Source organism: Thermobia domestica, chromosome 1 (assembly GCF_964235325.1).
Source record: "Thermobia domestica chromosome 1, izTheDome1.hap1.1, whole genome shotgun sequence".
NCBI lineage: Eukaryota > Metazoa > Arthropoda > Insecta > Zygentoma > Lepismatidae > Thermobia > Thermobia domestica.
This window is the reverse complement of record NC_137454.1, coordinates 397,252,093-397,270,797: the sequence shown is the minus strand read 5'-3', so window position 1 is coordinate 397,270,797 and position 18,705 is coordinate 397,252,093. Positions and strand designations below refer to the sequence as shown.

General features: G+C 37.3%; 1 protein-coding gene across 2 annotated transcripts in view; it reads right to left on the bottom strand.

Moving 5' to 3' along the window:
- The window catches only part of Lrrk (Leucine-rich repeat kinase), a 239,580-nt gene that overhangs the window by 85,916 nt on the left and 134,959 nt on the right, over positions 1-18,705 (bottom strand). For both annotated transcript variants that reach the window (XM_081732781.1, XM_081732776.1), the window contains exons 15-23: positions 17,460-17,610; positions 14,950-15,227; positions 12,687-12,832; positions 10,071-10,215; positions 8,650-8,759; positions 7,073-7,212; positions 3,947-4,171; positions 1,221-1,343; positions 888-1,087 (exon numbers count right to left, since the gene is read on the bottom strand). In XM_081732781.1, the coding sequence (XP_081588907.1) occupies positions 888-1,087; positions 1,221-1,343; positions 3,947-4,171; positions 7,073-7,212; positions 8,650-8,759; positions 10,071-10,215; positions 12,687-12,832; positions 14,950-15,227; positions 17,460-17,610 (1,518 nt within the window). The remainder of the gene's footprint in view (positions 1-887; positions 1,088-1,220; positions 1,344-3,946; positions 4,172-7,072; positions 7,213-8,649; positions 8,760-10,070; positions 10,216-12,686; positions 12,833-14,949; positions 15,228-17,459; positions 17,611-18,705) is intronic.

Here is an 18,705-nt window from a genome sequence, read left to right as displayed (position 1 = left end):
ACAGCACGCACCATGGACGAGGGGTTCATAACTTCGTGCTGTTGGCGCCACACATGCACACGCCCGTCCGAGACGAGTAGCATAAACCGTGATTTATCGGACCAACACACCCTTTATCAATCATCTACGGTCCAATTACCATGTTCCTGTCCCCAATCGTGACAAAGTCGGCGGTTACGAGTCATAAGGAGTGGGTCGTTTCCTGTGGAATCCTATGCGTGCCAGTGTACGCTGTAAAGTTATATGGAATATTGGTAATTTTTTATTAATCATTGTATTGGTCACGTGATTTCAGCTCACTGATAGTTTGTGTGGCTGTCACGAGATGTTTGACGCTACGCTCGCCCCACGTTTTGAATTCCCGCACGCCCCTGCAGTTCCGTCTCTTGGAGACCGTTACCCCATTTTCTTCCCATTCCTTGTAACCTTCACTACACAGGAACGGGCGCATCCGACAAGTATTGCTGTCTGGGTTATTGACGCATCTACTATTCGGGTATCCATAATCGTGCCCTATTGGAATGTGGATAAATCCTGCCCATTTTCCATTATAACAGTGTGTTGTCTGCCAACATGTAGCCACGAGTGTGTCCTCTCTCTGCAATACTATAAGTCGGGGTGCTCATGTAGTCAGCTCGGCTGATGGCGACACTTCCTTGTGTGGAGGGGTGGTCGCAATACAGCAAGCACTCAGTGTATTTATTTATTTGTTTAGTGTATGTGTAAAACAATACACTATAAAATTAATAGATTATACTATTGTTGTTTATCATAATGGCGACACACATACTCCCAACATTGAGTCGTATACTATTTGTTTTGACTAAATAAAAAAGAAATTGTTATAAGCGACATGAAAATTTAAGACAAACAGTAAAATTTGTTACCTTAACTCTGGCTTCAAGTGGCAGAGCACTTTGCAACTGTTCTTCAGATGGAAGCAGGGACGGAATGAGTAAAGTACGACTGTCCCACGTCAGAGCAACCTCAAATTTATTTAACAAGTTGACAATATAACCCCTGGTATCAACTGGTCCATACGATGAAGATTTAAATACATGTTTTAAATCATCCAGTTTCATAACACCTGAAAATAATAATAATAAAAATACTTGAGAATCATACTGCCCATAACATACATTACAAATGTAATACACCAAAAGAGTACAGTAGTAAAAATTTTTTCTGCTTCTAGTTTATACAGAAATAGCAATACTCACCACTTCTTGCAAATGGGTTGATTTCTCTTATAGTCACAACGTGGGCTAACATGTCGCATAGCCACTGAGGATCCAAGAAATACAAATCCTTTAGCGTTGCATCATCGTAATGTAACAGCACACCTGAAACAAAGGACGACCATAAAATGCTACTATTAACTATAAATTGTAACTAACTTAAGAGAAGTTATGTAGATAAACAGAATATTATAATTACTAGGAGGTAACCATAATAATAATAAACCACAACAGTTTAAGCTTTCTATGCCATCTTAATACATAAATGTTAAACAATATACCAATTACTCCCAATTTCGAATATACGAAAGGAAGTTATAAAGATAAAAGGTATCTTAAAATTAATAGATGGTATATACATATATATATATATATATATATATATATATATATATATATATATATATATATATATATATATCAAAGTGTAAGCCTACTAACTCATCCCAAATTTTAACTGTTCAACAATATACCAATTATTTAATGTGACGCAATTTAACTATGTTGGTTGATTCTGGTTCCATTTTTTTTTTTTCAAAATTCATTACAATACTACTAGAGCCTAATAAAATTTGCAATCTAAATTTTAGTAATTACGTGAAATAATAATTTGAAATAGTCAATATGTTTTGTGAAGTTTCTGATTGTCAAGTAATAAGTCTCATACTTTGATGAGATCATCTCAACAAGAAATCTTCAGAATTATACTATTTTACGAAAATGCAAAACAGAAAAAATGACTTTTTATTTTTTTAAATAACGTTCTTTCCTATGACTCGGGATATCACGATTCGATTCCACATTTGAGTACATCAGTTTGGATTCATTATTAAACTGTAGGTCTACATCTTATAAACTTTTGGAAGATCGATAAAAGTAAACTCACAAGGATAATGATAGTAATTTTAGCTTAACGTCCCACGATTATGCACCGAAGCTACGCGAGACGGAGATGATGATAGGGGAGAACCGATTTAAACAATGTTTCTTTACCACAAAACCCTTGGCGCTCGCTGGGATCGAACCAGGGGCCTTATTTATCAGAAGCGAGCTCTACTATTCAGCCACCACAGCCTCAATATTAACAACAATAATAATAGTCTAAATTACCTTTTTTAATAATTAAAAAAAAATGTAATGTATGACAGACCGGAGATTTTTTTTTTTTTTAAGTATCGAACTACAGTGTGGTGAAGTATAAAGGTAACCAAGAAAGTTCTGCCACTTTTTCACCCATCATCTTTGAACATCGATATGTCAACTAAGATGTACCTGGAAGATCAAAAATAGTCCCCATTAGCATCTACGACCTTCTGCCAACGTTCTGGAAGGCCATAGATTCCGTCGCCGTAGAGCTTGGTGGGCTGTGAAGTAAAGAAAATATTAAGTGCATTTTGCACCTCTAATAGGAATTATAACTCGCGTCCTCTAAGGTGACTGTCCAAGGAAAGGAATAGGTGATGATCAGAAGATGTAATATCCGAGGAGTATGGAAGATGCAATAGTGTTTCCCATCCAAAGTACAGAATGGTATCTCGGGTGATTCTAGCCACGTCGGGCTTAGCATTGTCCTGTAACAGGAGGATTCCTTTGCGATTCAGAAGTGCTGGCTCCAGAATTTTGAGTTTTTCCTGAACACGGCTCAACTGCTGACAGTACACAGTTGCATTGATATTCTGACCAGCTGGCGGCAATTCACGATGCACGATGCCATGAGCAGTTCGCCAAACACACAGGAGGATCTTCTGGTGCAGTGCTGGTTTCGGATGTTTTGGAACAGGTTCATGGGATGCTAACCAATGATGACGGCGCCGTGGAGCTTCGAATAGGACCCACTTCTCATCACATGTCAACGCCCTGTTCAGAAATGGCTCCTTCCTCAGACGAGACAGAAAAAAAAAAAAAAGTGTCTGCTCGCGTTGCCTTCTGGCCCGGAGTCAAATCATGTGGGACCCATCGACCCGACTTGTAATGTTTCCCAATTTGATGGAGGTGCTGCCGAATGGTTTCTCCACTCACAATGAATTGTAGTTCCAGTTTCTCACATGTCTGACCACTGTTCGCCTCAACTGCTGCCTGACTATCTTCATTTTGTACATGTGTTGGTCTTCTGGCACGGTGCGTCTTTACGTGTTTCGTCACCGTCCTTAAGCTTGTTAAATCACTGCTGCACTATCCGCGTAGTCACAACACCCTCACAAAAGGCCTGGCACATCTTCCGCCCCGTTGCAGTGGCGTTTGACACCAGTTTAAATTCGTACAGCATACACGTCCTTATGACGCTCTGTGGAGGTCCCATGTTCATTCTGTCTTTACGCAAGTTCACAGTGTAACTGAACTGCCACAACCAGGTAGTATGTTGGATATATCCAGACCAACAACTGACCTTCCCCTTATCTCCATTCGCATTCAACTCACGATGTGAAGGCCACTTGAATACAGGCCTCCACAAAAAGCGACAGAACTAATTTGGTTACCTTTATGCATCGTATCTATGGATTTTCTACGGATTTTCGCGTTTCCTCCTACATTTTCTTTATATTAATTTTTCTACAATCACTCAATATCATTCATCATCCGTCTTCTTTACTCTAATGGGTATGTCAAATTAAATATTTAATTGATTTCATTTTACACTAAGTTACACTTCATTTCTTCAACAAAATTTCACTAGTAGCTCGTAAAATAATAAAGATAGTGTCTCTTACCATTTTCATGAAGGAAAACCGTTGCTTGGTTCAGTTCAGCTGTATCCCTGAAAGTTCTATGATACCTTAGCTGCATTTCATGGGCTACCATTGTACGATACTGATCAGCATTAAGAACAGGATCGGCTCCAGAATTACGACGCTCCATAGCAAGGTGACCGACAACGTCTTCTAAAGCCAGATAACTCGCAGGAACCTTTTGCTCCAACAATAATTCCTTACTACCTGTGCGACAAATAATAACAAAAGATGTAAGTTTACATGTTTATTCCTAAACCACTACAGGGTTCAAGATATGAAATACTAAGCTGTAAGGGCTCGTCGTTGCCATATCTTAATGCAGAATCTGGATAAAAAGAATAAGCATCACAATTGAAAGAGGAAAAAAGACCATATTTCTTTTTCTAGCATTCACCCTACGCTGTCATAAAACTCCGCACAACTATGACGTAATGTTGCATACATTTGCGGTATTCTTAGAAAGCGTAAGAAACGTGTGTAAGTTTTCGCATACATTTCCCCCAAATACGACCTCCGGAGTCGAAAACTGAAAGGGCTTCGTAGAATTGGCTCTGGTGAAGATTTATCTGCGTACAAGATATGGTGATTCTAGGTGACTTCTTTATTAGGATTAGGATTCGGAATTAAGATTTCTTGGCTTTCAGCTCTATGGCCATGCTAGCCCATCACGTATGAGGGATGACGTACCTCAGCAATCACACTATCCGAGGAAAGGGAAGGAAAGAAGCGGCTTGGGCCTTGTATGTTACTTACCATCCTGGTATTTGCCTGGTATAAAGGAGGAAAACCTCATTCAGAATGGCTGGTCTGAAAACGCTTTTACACTTTTTCGACCGGATGTCCCCACCGGAAATCGAACCCAGGACCGTTCGCACCAAGACGAGAGCGTTAGAGACTACGTTACACGGGGCCACTAGTAACTTCTTTATATGCAAAAATCTGACCATCCACACCCACCCATATGTTCTTTTTATTATTATTATTATTATTATTATTATTATTATTATTATTATTATTATTATTATTATTAAAGAAGTATGTCCACAACCAAGTCAAAAAATGCGTTCCTTCTCTTTCTGCAATATAATTAGTGTGTAATAAAAGAAACAGCTGTGTCACAGGTACACCACGTGAAGGAGTTTGGTTTGTATGGTAATATTTTCACAACTATATGAAACTGGAGATGTTAATACAGTTCTTGCACTTCCGGTTTTAATAGACAGATTATAGTGGAGGTTAATTTTTTTTTTTTGAGATGTTGAATTAATTACAGAAAATTGCTTCCGGTTCTAGCAGAGAATTGACAGATGATAGCTATCCTTAGAACCATGGGCGGCGCTTAGGGGGAGGGGCAAAGGGGGGCAGTTGCCCCCCACTTTTCTGAAATGGCTTATTAATATATATAGTTTCAACCAGGGAAATTTGTATATTAACATTGATATACAAATATTCAGATCATGTCTTGCCCCCCAACTTTTAACGTCCAATCGCCGCCACTACTTAGAACACTAAATCGATTCTAAAATAGATGTTTCTCGCTATCTATTATCGTTTTTGCTGTATGTAGATCAATACCGAAACCTGAAGTTGTAATGTCTCTCTTTCACTTCCGGTTTCAATAGAGAGTTAAGAATGAAGATGAAATGTATTCCTGGAACGCTTAATCGATTGCAAGAAATGTCTCCTTGCTATCTATTACCCTATATGCTCTATAATGATGAATGTAAAAAAAAGTTGTTTTCTATCCCTTCCGGTTTGAATATTACCTTCACTAACGAACTAGGTTCCTAATTTTTGACTCTCTACATTGTGACATAAATTCATAGTGATCCATCACGCAGTTCTTAACATTTTAAGTCTCCCTGATGAACATAGAAAAACCAAATCACTTAGTGTAACACTCAGTCCTTTGTGGGCCTGAGCCGCTCCAACGCCACCTGTTAGAAACCGACTGAACTATGCCCAACCTACCGACTAACATGTAGTCAGCGCGCTACGTCGCTCTGTCTCTAACAGATGTATCACGAGTTTTCTAGACCTAGAGATGGACACACTGACAGCAGGGGCGGATCCACGACGGACTTCTGAGGGGGGGACGGTGGGTTGTAATACTGCTACTTAGAGCTACTTTTAAAAGCTCCAAACTCTGGGATGGGTTTTATTTATATATAAAATTAAAAAAAAAAACTTTCCTCTTCTGGAAGGGGGGGGGCGATCGAGGCGATCGCCCACCCCCCTGGATCCGCCACTGACTGACAAATTATATATATATATAAAGAAGTTTTGGTAAACTGAACTCTTTAAAAATGTTGTCCGAAGATGACATACACGTATATCAATCAACAGATTTGAATGAGCTGACCAAATTACACGCTTGACGGCAAATTCTGATGCATATTTTTTGTTAATATGAAAATTGATGGTATATAAGAATTTACGTGCTCCCATGTAGTGTAGTCGCTGACGCTCTCGCCTTTGGTGCAAGCGGTCCCGGGTTCGACTTTCGGTGCGGACATTCGGTCGGACAGATGTAACAACTTTTTCAGGCAGCCGTCCTGAGTAAGGTTTTCTTGGGTTTTCCTATTCACACCACGGAAATGGCGCAATGCTATCTCACATAACTGCTCCAGGCAGTTTTCCTTCCTTCCCAATTCCCCAGCAGTGTGATCTCCGAGGTCCAGCATCCCTCACACGTGACGGTCTACATGGTCATAGCTACCGAAACGCCAGAAATTTTATTTCTAAACCTTGCAAGAATGCCACCTATTAACACGAAACTTCTACTAAAATATGCTTCCATCAACCATTTCATTATGACACTAACTGAAACGCCAGTAGACTCTACTGTTAATGAGGTGTAACTAAAAATTGTTAGTACGTCCTATACTTTAATTTTTTATACTGCCATAAATTGGTGTACAGATGAAAATAACATACTACAGAAGGTTTTTAACAATAATAACATAATCATGTAAATGTTATGGGAAAAGTAATTAAAGGTAAGTTCTTCATAGTAAATTTCGATTTACTCTTGTCACAAGTTAATAATATCTTGAACGCACTTTATGTATTACAGTACAAATGACATTATTATGTTGCTCGTACCTGGAGGTCTCAGACTGAAAACTGTGTCGTAGATGAGATTACATAGAAGTTTGATGTTATGCCGTGTTTTGCAACTAACTTCTATTGTGTCAAGGACCCTCGGCAGACCACACTTCTCCGCATCCACTATATTAATAAACCTGCAACAAATAAATACAACTAATCAGGCATTGCATTCTTACCAACGCCAAATTAATAATTTCGACATTTAAAAAGGTCTGTTTTGAACTCTTTTCTTAAAAAAATAATGTATCTTCCTCATATTTCCTTTAATATATTAAAATTTATTAATTATTACAATATATTGAAAAAAGGATGCTTTAAATGTTTAATAATAAATAGAATGGTTCATAAGAGATAATAGGTTCAGGAATGATTTTATCCAAAATAGACGTAGTATTTCTAGTTTCGCTTTAATGAAATGCCTCCTCCTATTTAATATTTTGTTACACCAAAGAAATAAAATAAATGTCTTTCATTGCTTTAAGTTTACCTATGAATTGGACTTTTACTTTTCAAAATAAAAACAAATTTTCAAAACCAAGACAATAGGATGCAACATAAGAGGAATTAGATTACCGAATTGATTCATGCAGGGTGACAAAGGTGTCATACATTGAACATTTATGAGATACTGTATTACAATTTTCACCACTAAACAAACGACACTATAGTACTTACGTGTAAAATTTTAACTAATTCGCACAATTATATATGAGTTCAAATCGTTCAGATTATTATGAAACACCCTGTATTATTCTCTTCAGTTGTTTCAACAAAACAAATTAAAGGATTCTCTACTATTGTCTTACATGAAGAGGAAGGAATCTATGTATTAAAAAGTCTAGGCACAGTTGATGATACTAATGAAGTTGTCCAGGAAGAACTAAAACTTTTGGAAAAGCCCTTATCTTTTCGGATATCAGGTAAGGTTTTTTTATCTTCAGTATTAAATTTGTATCTTATTACTACCACTAGGAAATATGAGTAATTCAACTTTGGATAAGGCTGTGGAAATCACTTCTGATTAACTCTTTAGTTGCCAGCATAAATTAAAGTAACAGCGAATGAAAAATGAATGTTAAATTCCATGAAATTTCAAGGATTACAGAATTATGAAAATAGACATGTTTTTCTAATGCATTACTACTACTAACTTTTCAATGGACACTTCCGTCCTTCTCAATCGGAGAATCTGTCTTATGGAATCCACAGCTTCGTTTACATATTGGTCTTCGTACTTCTATTGACATTATACATTTTCTGGTTATTGTTCTATTTTGAATACATAGAACTGTTCCAATAAAACGATAAATTTTTGACACTGGAAATTAGGAAATAAAAATTCTATGTGTAAAACATGCTGTGCGCATTGGATGTTAGAAATTTTTAGAAAATTTATAACAGAAGTACGACCATTATGTGAAGCAAGGACCGAAGATTTTCAGATTGCGAAAGACGGAAGTGTTCGTTGAAACGGTTTCGGAATTGATTAAGAATAGTGTCACAAAGACAGATATCTTTATTCTTATAATTTAAAGCGTACGTCAGTTGTGTTGTGTTGCAAAATCACTTACTTGTCTCTAATCAACTGCTGAAAATCTTCAGACATTGAAGATGGATAGTGCTCCCTCATCATATCATAGTGAGTTCCAACTATTATCACAGGGGAATTGGGCGCTCTTGCCTGGAAGTGAACAATAACGCCATTTAGTAATAAATGCAACAATGGTTCCAAGTGATTATCTCCGAAACATTACACAAATACTAGGCCTAAATCAGAACAACCACCAAATCAAATGTATAACTGTAATTGAAAGTAGTATTCGTCAAAGAACACTTTCATGTCAAACTGTTAAAAAAATTCGCTTTCGAATCTGTTATCACTTGAATTTTGTGATCATAATCTAATCATTATTTGTCTACCGTAGACCAAACAGTAATGTCAATGAGTTTCTAAGCAGACTAGAAACGCTTATGTCTGAATTCTCGTTCTTTTCAAAATCATTACTAATCTGCGGGGATATCAATATTGACCGCTTACTGAACAATAGGAAGGAAAATGATCTCACTTCGCTTTTCACAACATTTAATCTGAAACTTGTTGTAAATATTCTTACCCGAATAGCCAAAACAAAAATGCCCGCACTCGATCAAATTACAATACCACGCTATAATTTCAAATGTCATGTTGATGTATTAAATCTAGGACATTCTGATCATAATGCTCACCTTCTGCATTTCTATGCCGAAATTAATAATATTTTTTTAAAAACCGCAAAAGTTAACGTAGAATGGTCTGAAAGGCGGTCATACTGTGTATACAGACATTACGTAGCAAATTTGAGATGTCTGCTGAAAATTGAGACATAGCAAGATGTATTCGTTTTTAGGTATATTCACTTATTATTTTAATATCGCATTTCCTAAACGAAAGTTTAAGATAGATAAGTCACGAAACGTCAGTCCGAAAAGAAAAACTTCCGTAATAACAGTTTTCTCGAAAAGATACGCTATTTACATAAGCTATCTCCACACTGCCGTATTTCCGTGTTTAAACGATACTATAAGATGCACAGAACAGTTTTACATAGGGTCATGAGTCAAAAATATTAGAAAATCATGCTTATATTGGGAAAGCTTCCAATAAGATGAAAGTTACATGGCAAGTAATTTGGAAAGAATCTGGAAAACGAAAATTCTCTTCTACGATAACTATAGTGCAGTTTACAAAAATAAAATTGTTAGGAAACAGACTGAAATTATTAATGCTTTTAATGACTACTTTACGAATGAAGTGGAAAAGCTTATAACTAATAGAACTTATAACTTGTAAACCAAAAGAATCACAACAGTTTCGGTTTCGTTACCATTAGCAACACTGCTTTCTTCTCTCTTCTTAAAAAGTAAATAAAAATAATTTAAGACCGCGAGCATCAAACATTCTATCAAACTGTCAAAAATGCTCCTAACTAATGCATAAAGAAGAATGACAAACCTGAATATTCACTAGCCACTGTAGAATTTCTCTGATTCCCTTTTCTCCATCAGGAATTCTCCATACAACAAGATACAGACTTCTCTTGGATAGGAAATACTGATGAGTTGCGTAATATTCACGTTGGCCACCAAAATCCCAAGTTCTGTACAGAATAAAGTAAAGCTACAAAAAATCTTGAAAAATGCGTTAGTTAGATAAAAAGGTGTAACTAACAATCTCAATAAAATCCACGTTTACACATGATTTTGAAATTTCGCTATGAAAGTGACCCATGAATGAACCATAGGCTTACTTAAACATTTTTGATTGTATTGTATCATTTGAATAACATTAAACCACTAATATGATTCTAGTTATAAACTGGATTGTTGTCTTTGTATAAACATCACAAAAAAAAAAAAAAAAAAGCAATTTTCACGTAGGTACTAACTATTTCAAAATTAATTTGAAACGTGTCAGCCATTTTCTCATGTTGTTACCACGAACAGACAACCTCGTTTGAATTTGGCGGAAAAAATACAGAAAATGTCACCTTTCCACCCTCCATTAAATGGGCTATTTGAAAAACGTTGGAACACGCGTCTGCTTATTTTTAACGCGCGTCTGCTCTCATTTACGAGGTGTGTTCAATAAGAAACCGAACTTTTGAAATAGCACACGAACTAGCAGAGGGAGCGTGCTGTTGCTACTGAGCACACCTGGCGGCAGATTTAGAGAACAAATTGCCATTTGCCTCGTTTCGCAATGACCGTTAACCGCTGAGCTACAGCCGATGAAATGAGCACATGCACAAGCTGTTTGTCGGATTAATTTTACAGTGACAATGAAAAGGCTTTAAGACTGACTGTGTGTATGAAATTTTGCTACAAACTTGGCAAAAACATGTACAGAGACTTTCAATTGATTTTCTATTCATTCAGGGTTCTTGTCCAAACAAACCACGCATGAGTCGGCCAACGATTACGGAGATAATGGATGTTTTGTTTTAGTTTTTTGATTGGAAAGGCATTGTCCTCATGAATTTGTATCGTGTAATCAGATGGTAAACAAACAGTTGTATCAGCACATTTTAAAGCAATTGAGTGATGTTGTGCACAGAAAGAGGTCTGAATTGTGGGAAAACCAGACTTGGATAGTGCACCGTGTCAATGTGCCTACTCACGCTTCGCTCTTCATCCGCAGTTATCTGGCAAAACATCAGAGTCCCAGTGCACCCCATCCACCCTACTCTCCTCACCTAGCCCCAGAAGACTTTTCCTGTTTCCCAAACTTAAAATCACTTTGAAAGGACATCGTTTCCAAAGCACAGAGGAGCTTCAAGACAACGCGACAAGAGACTTGCGCATCATCCCAGAAAATATGTTCCACGAGGTTTTCTAAAAACAGAAGAAACGTTGAGAACGGTGTGTTGCCAGCAGAGGGGAGTACCTTGAGGGGGACAGTGCTCGAAATCTTGAGAAATGAGTAATACAGATTTTATAGTAAAAGTTTCGGTCTTTTTTTAAACACGCCTCGTATAAACGGAGTTCTACCTTCTTAGTTTGACTGAATCGTGAGATTCTAAATTTTTAGCATATACTTTGACATCGTAATACTTCCTTAGAATACGTATCTTACAGTAACTTTTACAGAACAAAATGTTAATGAAGGGACTCTAGTTCGAGAAAATTAAGTTTGCTTGTCCCTACGAGCTGGAAACTATGGAATTGCGAAAGGACTAGCCTCGATGCTGAATACGTTTTAGTAGAAAAAATAAAAAACACAGAATTTCGCGAAAGCAAGACTATTGAATTATACGAGAAAACTTCTACGAATAATCGCGCCTTAATGAAAAATACCCCAAATAATACGAAATTTACGATAATTCTCCTTAACATAAGAGTCGAAGATTATTTTCAAGTCACGAACAAAAATACAGGGTGTCACAAAAAAGTCACAATATTTTGAGAATAAATTCCTCACATCAAAGTAAGAAAAAAGAAATTCATATGGACTGTGGTCGGAAGTATATAGTTTCTAGTTGTAGGGTGCCGAAAACGTGAAAAGTGAACTTCAAAGATCTATAGTTCTATCACTATAGGATCGCTCGTAGTCGGGTCAAGACATCACTGAGGAACTAGTATGTGAACTATCCAAATATCCATCTTTCAAAAGCTCCGGTACTGCCACCATAATTTTTAGAGAGGCTGTTTGGGAGTACTGAATCACTCTCCACCTACCTCTCTAAAAACTGGTATGCAAGGTACTGGAGCATTGTTAAACATGGATATTTGGATAGTTCACATACCAGTTCCTCAGTGATGTCTTGAAACGACTACGATAGGTCCCACAGCAGTGGAGTTATCAACTTTTGAAATTCACTTGTTTCACGTTTTCGGCACTCCATAACTATGAAACTATCCATTTTTGAGCACAGGTCCAAATGAACCTTTTTTTTTCTTACTTTGGTGTGAGAAATCTGTTCCAAAAATATTGTGACACATTTTTCTAACACCCTGTATAGACTCGTAGTAGAATCTACACGAACAAAACCTTTTGTTAGAGTACTTGAGTATGAGGCTTTTTCGTATAACTCTTAATTTTTGATTTAAAATATATTAAATGATAGCTCACCTGAAGACCACTGGACCATAGGATGACTGGCCTCGTACTTTCTTTTCGTACGTCCAATCCCCAATATCTACTCCAACTGTAGACATATTGGTACCTTTTGACGTCTTTACATTGATATTCTTGTTTCCCATTCTTTTAGCCCAGTGCTGGAAAAGATTAAAGGAATTTTAAACCTTAGTAAGGTAGAATATTCTCTTTAAGTAGTTCGCTTCAATAAAACATTATTGCTAAAGGAAACAGTTTTTTTTACTACTACTACTACGTCTTCTACTACTACTACTACTACTACTACTACGTTTTCTACTACTACTACTACTACTACTACTACTAATAATAATAATAATAATAATAATAATAATAATAATAATAATAATAATAATAAGCTTGGTAAAAGATTACACTGTAATATATAAAAAGTATTATGTTGATAAATCGTTATATGAATTAAACTATATGAAGTAATTATATGAATTAAAAATCTTAGTTAAAGACAGAGACTAAATATTGAAAGCATTGCTTCTTAATAAGAAGTAGCTGTGTCACGTGTACACCACGTGAAGAAGTTTGGTTTGTACGGCGTGTTGTTTTGTTTTCAATTAATATTGAAACCGGAAATGGTAGTAGATTTCGGAGATGAAATATAGTCCTGGGATGACGCTTAACTGATTAAAGATACCTGACCTGACCTATCGTATTACCGTTTTTTACTCTATAGAGACCAATGTTAAAATCGAAAGTGGTTGATTTCTGCTACTTCCGGTTTGAATGGAGGGTTAAGAGAGAAGATGGTACATACTCTTAAAACATTAAATCGATTCCTCTATGTAGATCAATATTGAAGTCGGAAGTTGCAGTAGATTTCTGTCACTTTCGGTTGTTAGTAGAGAGTTAAGGATAGAGATGAAATGTATTCGTGGGACGCTTAATCGTTTGCAGGAAATCACTTCTCGCTAATCTCGAAGCCGCCGCCGCACTTCCGATTTGAACATCGTCATCTTCGAACTTACTTTTTAAGTTTCGACGTTCTACACCCTGGTCAAAATTGATGGTGATCCACCAAGTAAAGGAGTTCTTGAGATCTTTATTTCCTGAATGGACGGACGGACACACGGACAACGTGAATATATTGTAATGTGGCATGTGCTTGTATTTACAAACAACCACCACATGCACTTTACTATGGAGTACTACAATTGCAGACGGTGGAGACGACAGCGACACCATGGTCACATGACGACGGGGAAAAAGCAGCGCCGCCTCTTTACCTGGAGCGCCTACATAATCCATGGACAGCCATCAGTTTCTACTGGTCAAATTCCCTTTCTTGGCTTGCAGTGACGCCTAGGAAGTACCTCACCTAAACCCAAAGCCTTTAGCTTGCAGTGGAGCTATCGGTTCCTTTTCCTCTGGCTTGCAGTGGAGCCTTGTGAGAAACTTTATCTCTCTTTCTGCTTGCAGCGGGAGATTCTTAATCACAACCCGGCGTAGCTTGCAGTGGAGCTTTGTCAAGATCTCTAACCCCTCTCTGCTTGCAGTCGAGCAGCGAGTGTCCTACACTCCCTCACGTAGTTCGCTACTGAGGAATCCTTCCCGAGATGGACATCTATTCCTACCTTATATTAGATAATTTACATTATTGTAGTATTTCTGTAAAATACTGTTTATAGAGAATTTTATAATAAAAACCGGAAGTGGGAGACCATTCCGGACTGTAATTTGCTGTACATACTCCTGTACAAGCGGAATTTTACATTATACTGGGAGTTTTGTTAAATCAAGTTATTTGAAAATCTTAATTAAACAAGAAACTTAATAGTAACAGTATTGCTTTTAAATAATAATAATAATAATAATAATAAACCTTCAAATCGTGTCTCAATGAAAAATGAAATCTTTTGAGTTTTACGTCACACAATTATGCCGGCTAGGCTAAAGGAGACGGTGATGATGAGAAATGAATGAAATAGTGGAATGAAGAAAATGGGAGGAAACGGGGCAGCTCCGAAACAACCCACCCCACACAGTGTTTGTCCACCACAAAGTTCACTTGGCGGTACTGGAATCGAACCACGGACCGCCAACCACCAGAGCTGAACGCTTTACCACTGAGCCATCGCGGCTCGTGTCTCAATGCGGGTCAACACCAAAAATTGTACCTCTCTTGGAAATCAAGTCTGGGAATACGACCACCACAGATAAAAACACTATTTGGCTTCACTACAAAATTTACATTAAGTATAAATACACGATGACTACTGCTTACCTCGACAGGTTTCTTTCTGAAAGATCCTGTCCCTTCTTGACGCAGTTGATCCAGCAACGACGTCTTTCCAATGCCCTGTACACCTACAATCATTAGCTTCATCCTTGCATACGGCCTAGCGTCTTCTAACACAGACTTCAAGTAACCAATTACATCCATAGTTTTGTACTTCTTGGATTCAATCATAGATTTCAAAGGCTCCTGAAGGTTACAGCCTCGTGTGTTAAGATTCCAAAGCCTCGACAGTAAACCCATTTGCGGCGGTAATTCACAAATATCTGGAAAGAGTACATGAGAAAAATATTACATGTTAAATTCTATAACTCATATTACAGCATTTTGAATATCATTGTAAAGTTCTTTATAATGCTCTTTTTAATATATAAATTTTGGCCTGATACTCACTGATGTACAAAACTACAAATCTTTACAACTTTATATAGAACTAAAAATTGATATTCTAAATTTGTATTCATTACGGATGGCCAATTCCAGAATTTTTACTTTTCGGAATCCAGAGAGTAAAATCGGAAAAATTCCGGAATTTTCTAAATTCCGAATTTTTTCAAATTCCGGATTTGTTTCGAAATCTGGATTTTCCGAATTTCGGAAAATTTTGGCCATTCCTAGTATTCATACTTTTCTACTTTATCTGCGAAATACATTAATAAACATCTTTCTTTGATTCACTTGTCATCGTGGAACGCATCTCGTTTACAAAAGGAATTATGAAATGGACAAAATGCTGAAGAAAGAGAAAGCGATATTATGAATTTTCTACAATAAAGTAATAAGTATATGGTAGTGTTATTTAGTGTATAAAACATGTCTTTATTCTAAAATGCATAGAGTGTTCATATATATATATATATATTAACCATTTTTGAACAAGTGTAAAGAGCAAAACAACAGTGATAATGTTATTTCCTATAACTAAGGTAATCAATTTAAAAGTTGATAATACACATAATACGCCACTTAACGAAGCCTTATTGCTGTGACCATGGAACTTATATTTAATATGAGCATTAATATTTGTGTAACCGGAAGATAGTTGGACAAACACACAAAGAATATTAAATGAAACAATTAGAAGTTTTAGATCTAACTTATTCTAACCAATCATGATTCTAACCTATAGCGTCCAGGGAGCCGGAGGCTTGAGGAGAGAATTAATAACTACGAGGTGTGTTAGAAAAGTTCTAATATTGACCTATTAACGATGAATTTTATTATCTTCACAAACTGAGGATATTCCCCCTTCAAAATAGCTCTCTTGGGGAGCTACATAGCGACGGAAGAGTTGTTTCCATTCTTCATAGCCGTGCTGGAAGGCTTTTGCTGGAATACCTTTCAGTTCGTCGGTTACGTTCTTCTGGACATTATCCAAAATACTAAAATGGTGACTTTTTAATGAGTTTTTAGCAAGGGGAATATCGTTACCAACTGATATCGTGCGAACAGGGGGACTAAGGAACCATAAGAATGCTTTTTTTCTGCCGAAAATTGATTGCTAGAGTGATGTTTTTCTGCCGAAAATTAATTGGTAGATAATGATTCTTTTCGCGGAAAGTTAATTGGTAGACTAATGCTTTATTTCTGTTGAAAATTAATTGGTAGAGTAATGCTTTATTTCTGCCGAAAATTAATTCATAGAGTAATGTTTTATCTGCCGAAAATTGATAGAGTATGTGCACTGACACGGTGCAGCAACTAAATAGACGCAATGCCTGGTCGCACACGTGGCACCCTTTTCTCGTGTCCAAATCCTGTGTTAAAATTTGACGAATACTATACACGTTCAAATTTAACTTACTACTGATTATTCTCACCGCCAATCAATGATCTGACCTCACAAGAGACTGCTCTTTCCACACTGTCATCCGTTTTTGAGGTTGAAGATCGTTCCGCCAGGAGCGTCATTTCAGATTTTGCTTGAGTGGGGCAAGACGCCTTGATATAAGTGAAATTTCCCGTTTTTCACTGATTTACTACTATTCTATTGATAAAATCTATATAAGTCTCAAACTCAGGGGGTGACCCCCTAAATGACATCCGTGCTTTCCGCACGAGATTCATCTTCCATTTGTTGCTGGCATTCTAAAAAGAACTTGTGCCACCTGAATATTTATGGCCTGGATAGGGAATGTTCTGAACAAGTCTTTTTGTAACTTTCCAGAAGTCACAGTAGTTTCACAAAGCTTTACACAAATTTTGATAGCACAACGTTAGTCAATCTTTTGACGGTCTATTTTCATAACGCACCTCACAAACACGATTTCATTTTAGACGCTGTCAACAATCGTGTAGCAACTGGAGCAACCTTACACTAGTACTGAGTCAACGGAAAGGGTTAACTGCCATATGAAGGTGTAGGCAGCAGCGTTATCGGTTCGTACACAGTAATGCCAGTTTCATTGCTTTTCTAACACACCTCGTACAGCAGCAAAAAATGCTATTTACCCTATATACACCGAACGATTATAGCAGCAAGAAATATCGTTACCAACCTGAGTTTCCACTGACGTTCAACACAGATAAGTTGTTCAAATCATATATATTATGAGGAATGTCTCTCAACCGATTGTTACTAATATCTAACATGCTGAGATTCGGGAACATCATTTTGGATTTTGCTCCAGGTGGTGCGTTAAGCAGTTCCTGTAAAATAATATCGGAAAATTACTACGATAGAGATGTAACTTTAAAATGGCAACAAGAAAGCTTTATTTGATCAGAGAAAATGACTATACAATATACATTTATGCGATAAGCTAAGTATCATAGATTAAGTATCTTAATTATACATGGGTGATTCAGAAAGTAATGTCTCCAACTCCACTACTTGACCAATAGTACTGCCAACATTCTGAACTGTTTACCATTGATGCACTGATGTTTAAGCTATTGAATATAACTTGTTTCTCCTTCCCATCTCTTCTCGTTCCAGAATAATGGAGCAATCCACGGCACCCAGTGATGGCGTCCGGTTGAAACAGCGGGTTGTTATTGAATTTCTGACTGCGGAAGATTGCGCGCCCGGTATCGTCACGACGTTCATCGTCGGCGACGAGTCGTGGATACACCATTACCACTCGGAAACGAAGCGTCAGTCTATGCAGTACCACCATACGTCCTCTCCTCCGAAAAAAAAAAAATGCAAAGTTGTCCCATCTGCTGGCAAAGTATTGTTAATATTCTTCCTTATCCTACCTATAGTCCAAATCTCGAGCCCTGCGACTTTTGGCTCTTCACCAAACTTAAAGATCACCTTAAGAGCACACGCAACAGTTGTGACACGGAGGTGGAAGCAGCAGTTTCACAATGGCGTCGCCAGCAGCCACCACAATTTTTCGCCGACGGCATGAAAAACCTTGTTGCACATAATAAGGACTATGCTGAAAAATGATGCCACCATTTGTAGCTGACATTACAAGCTTTCCACTGATACCTGCATCGGTGCTATACGTCAAACACAAATAAAGGTATCAACTTGGAGGCATTACTTTCTGAATCACCCTCGTAGAATTCAGTATGTGGTATACTACTTCAGCACGAAAAATGCCTATACGTAATATTCTGTTTCCAGTTTAGTGCACTTCACCAAGTTCCCACTAACTCTTACAAAAATAGTTTTAAGTTTCTCTGTAGCGCTTTGCGCAGAAATATCCATCGGGGATGCTGATGGAGCACCCCCTACGTAAATGAACATCCCAAACAAAATATTAGTTTTGGGGTTTCTGTACTCCATTATTT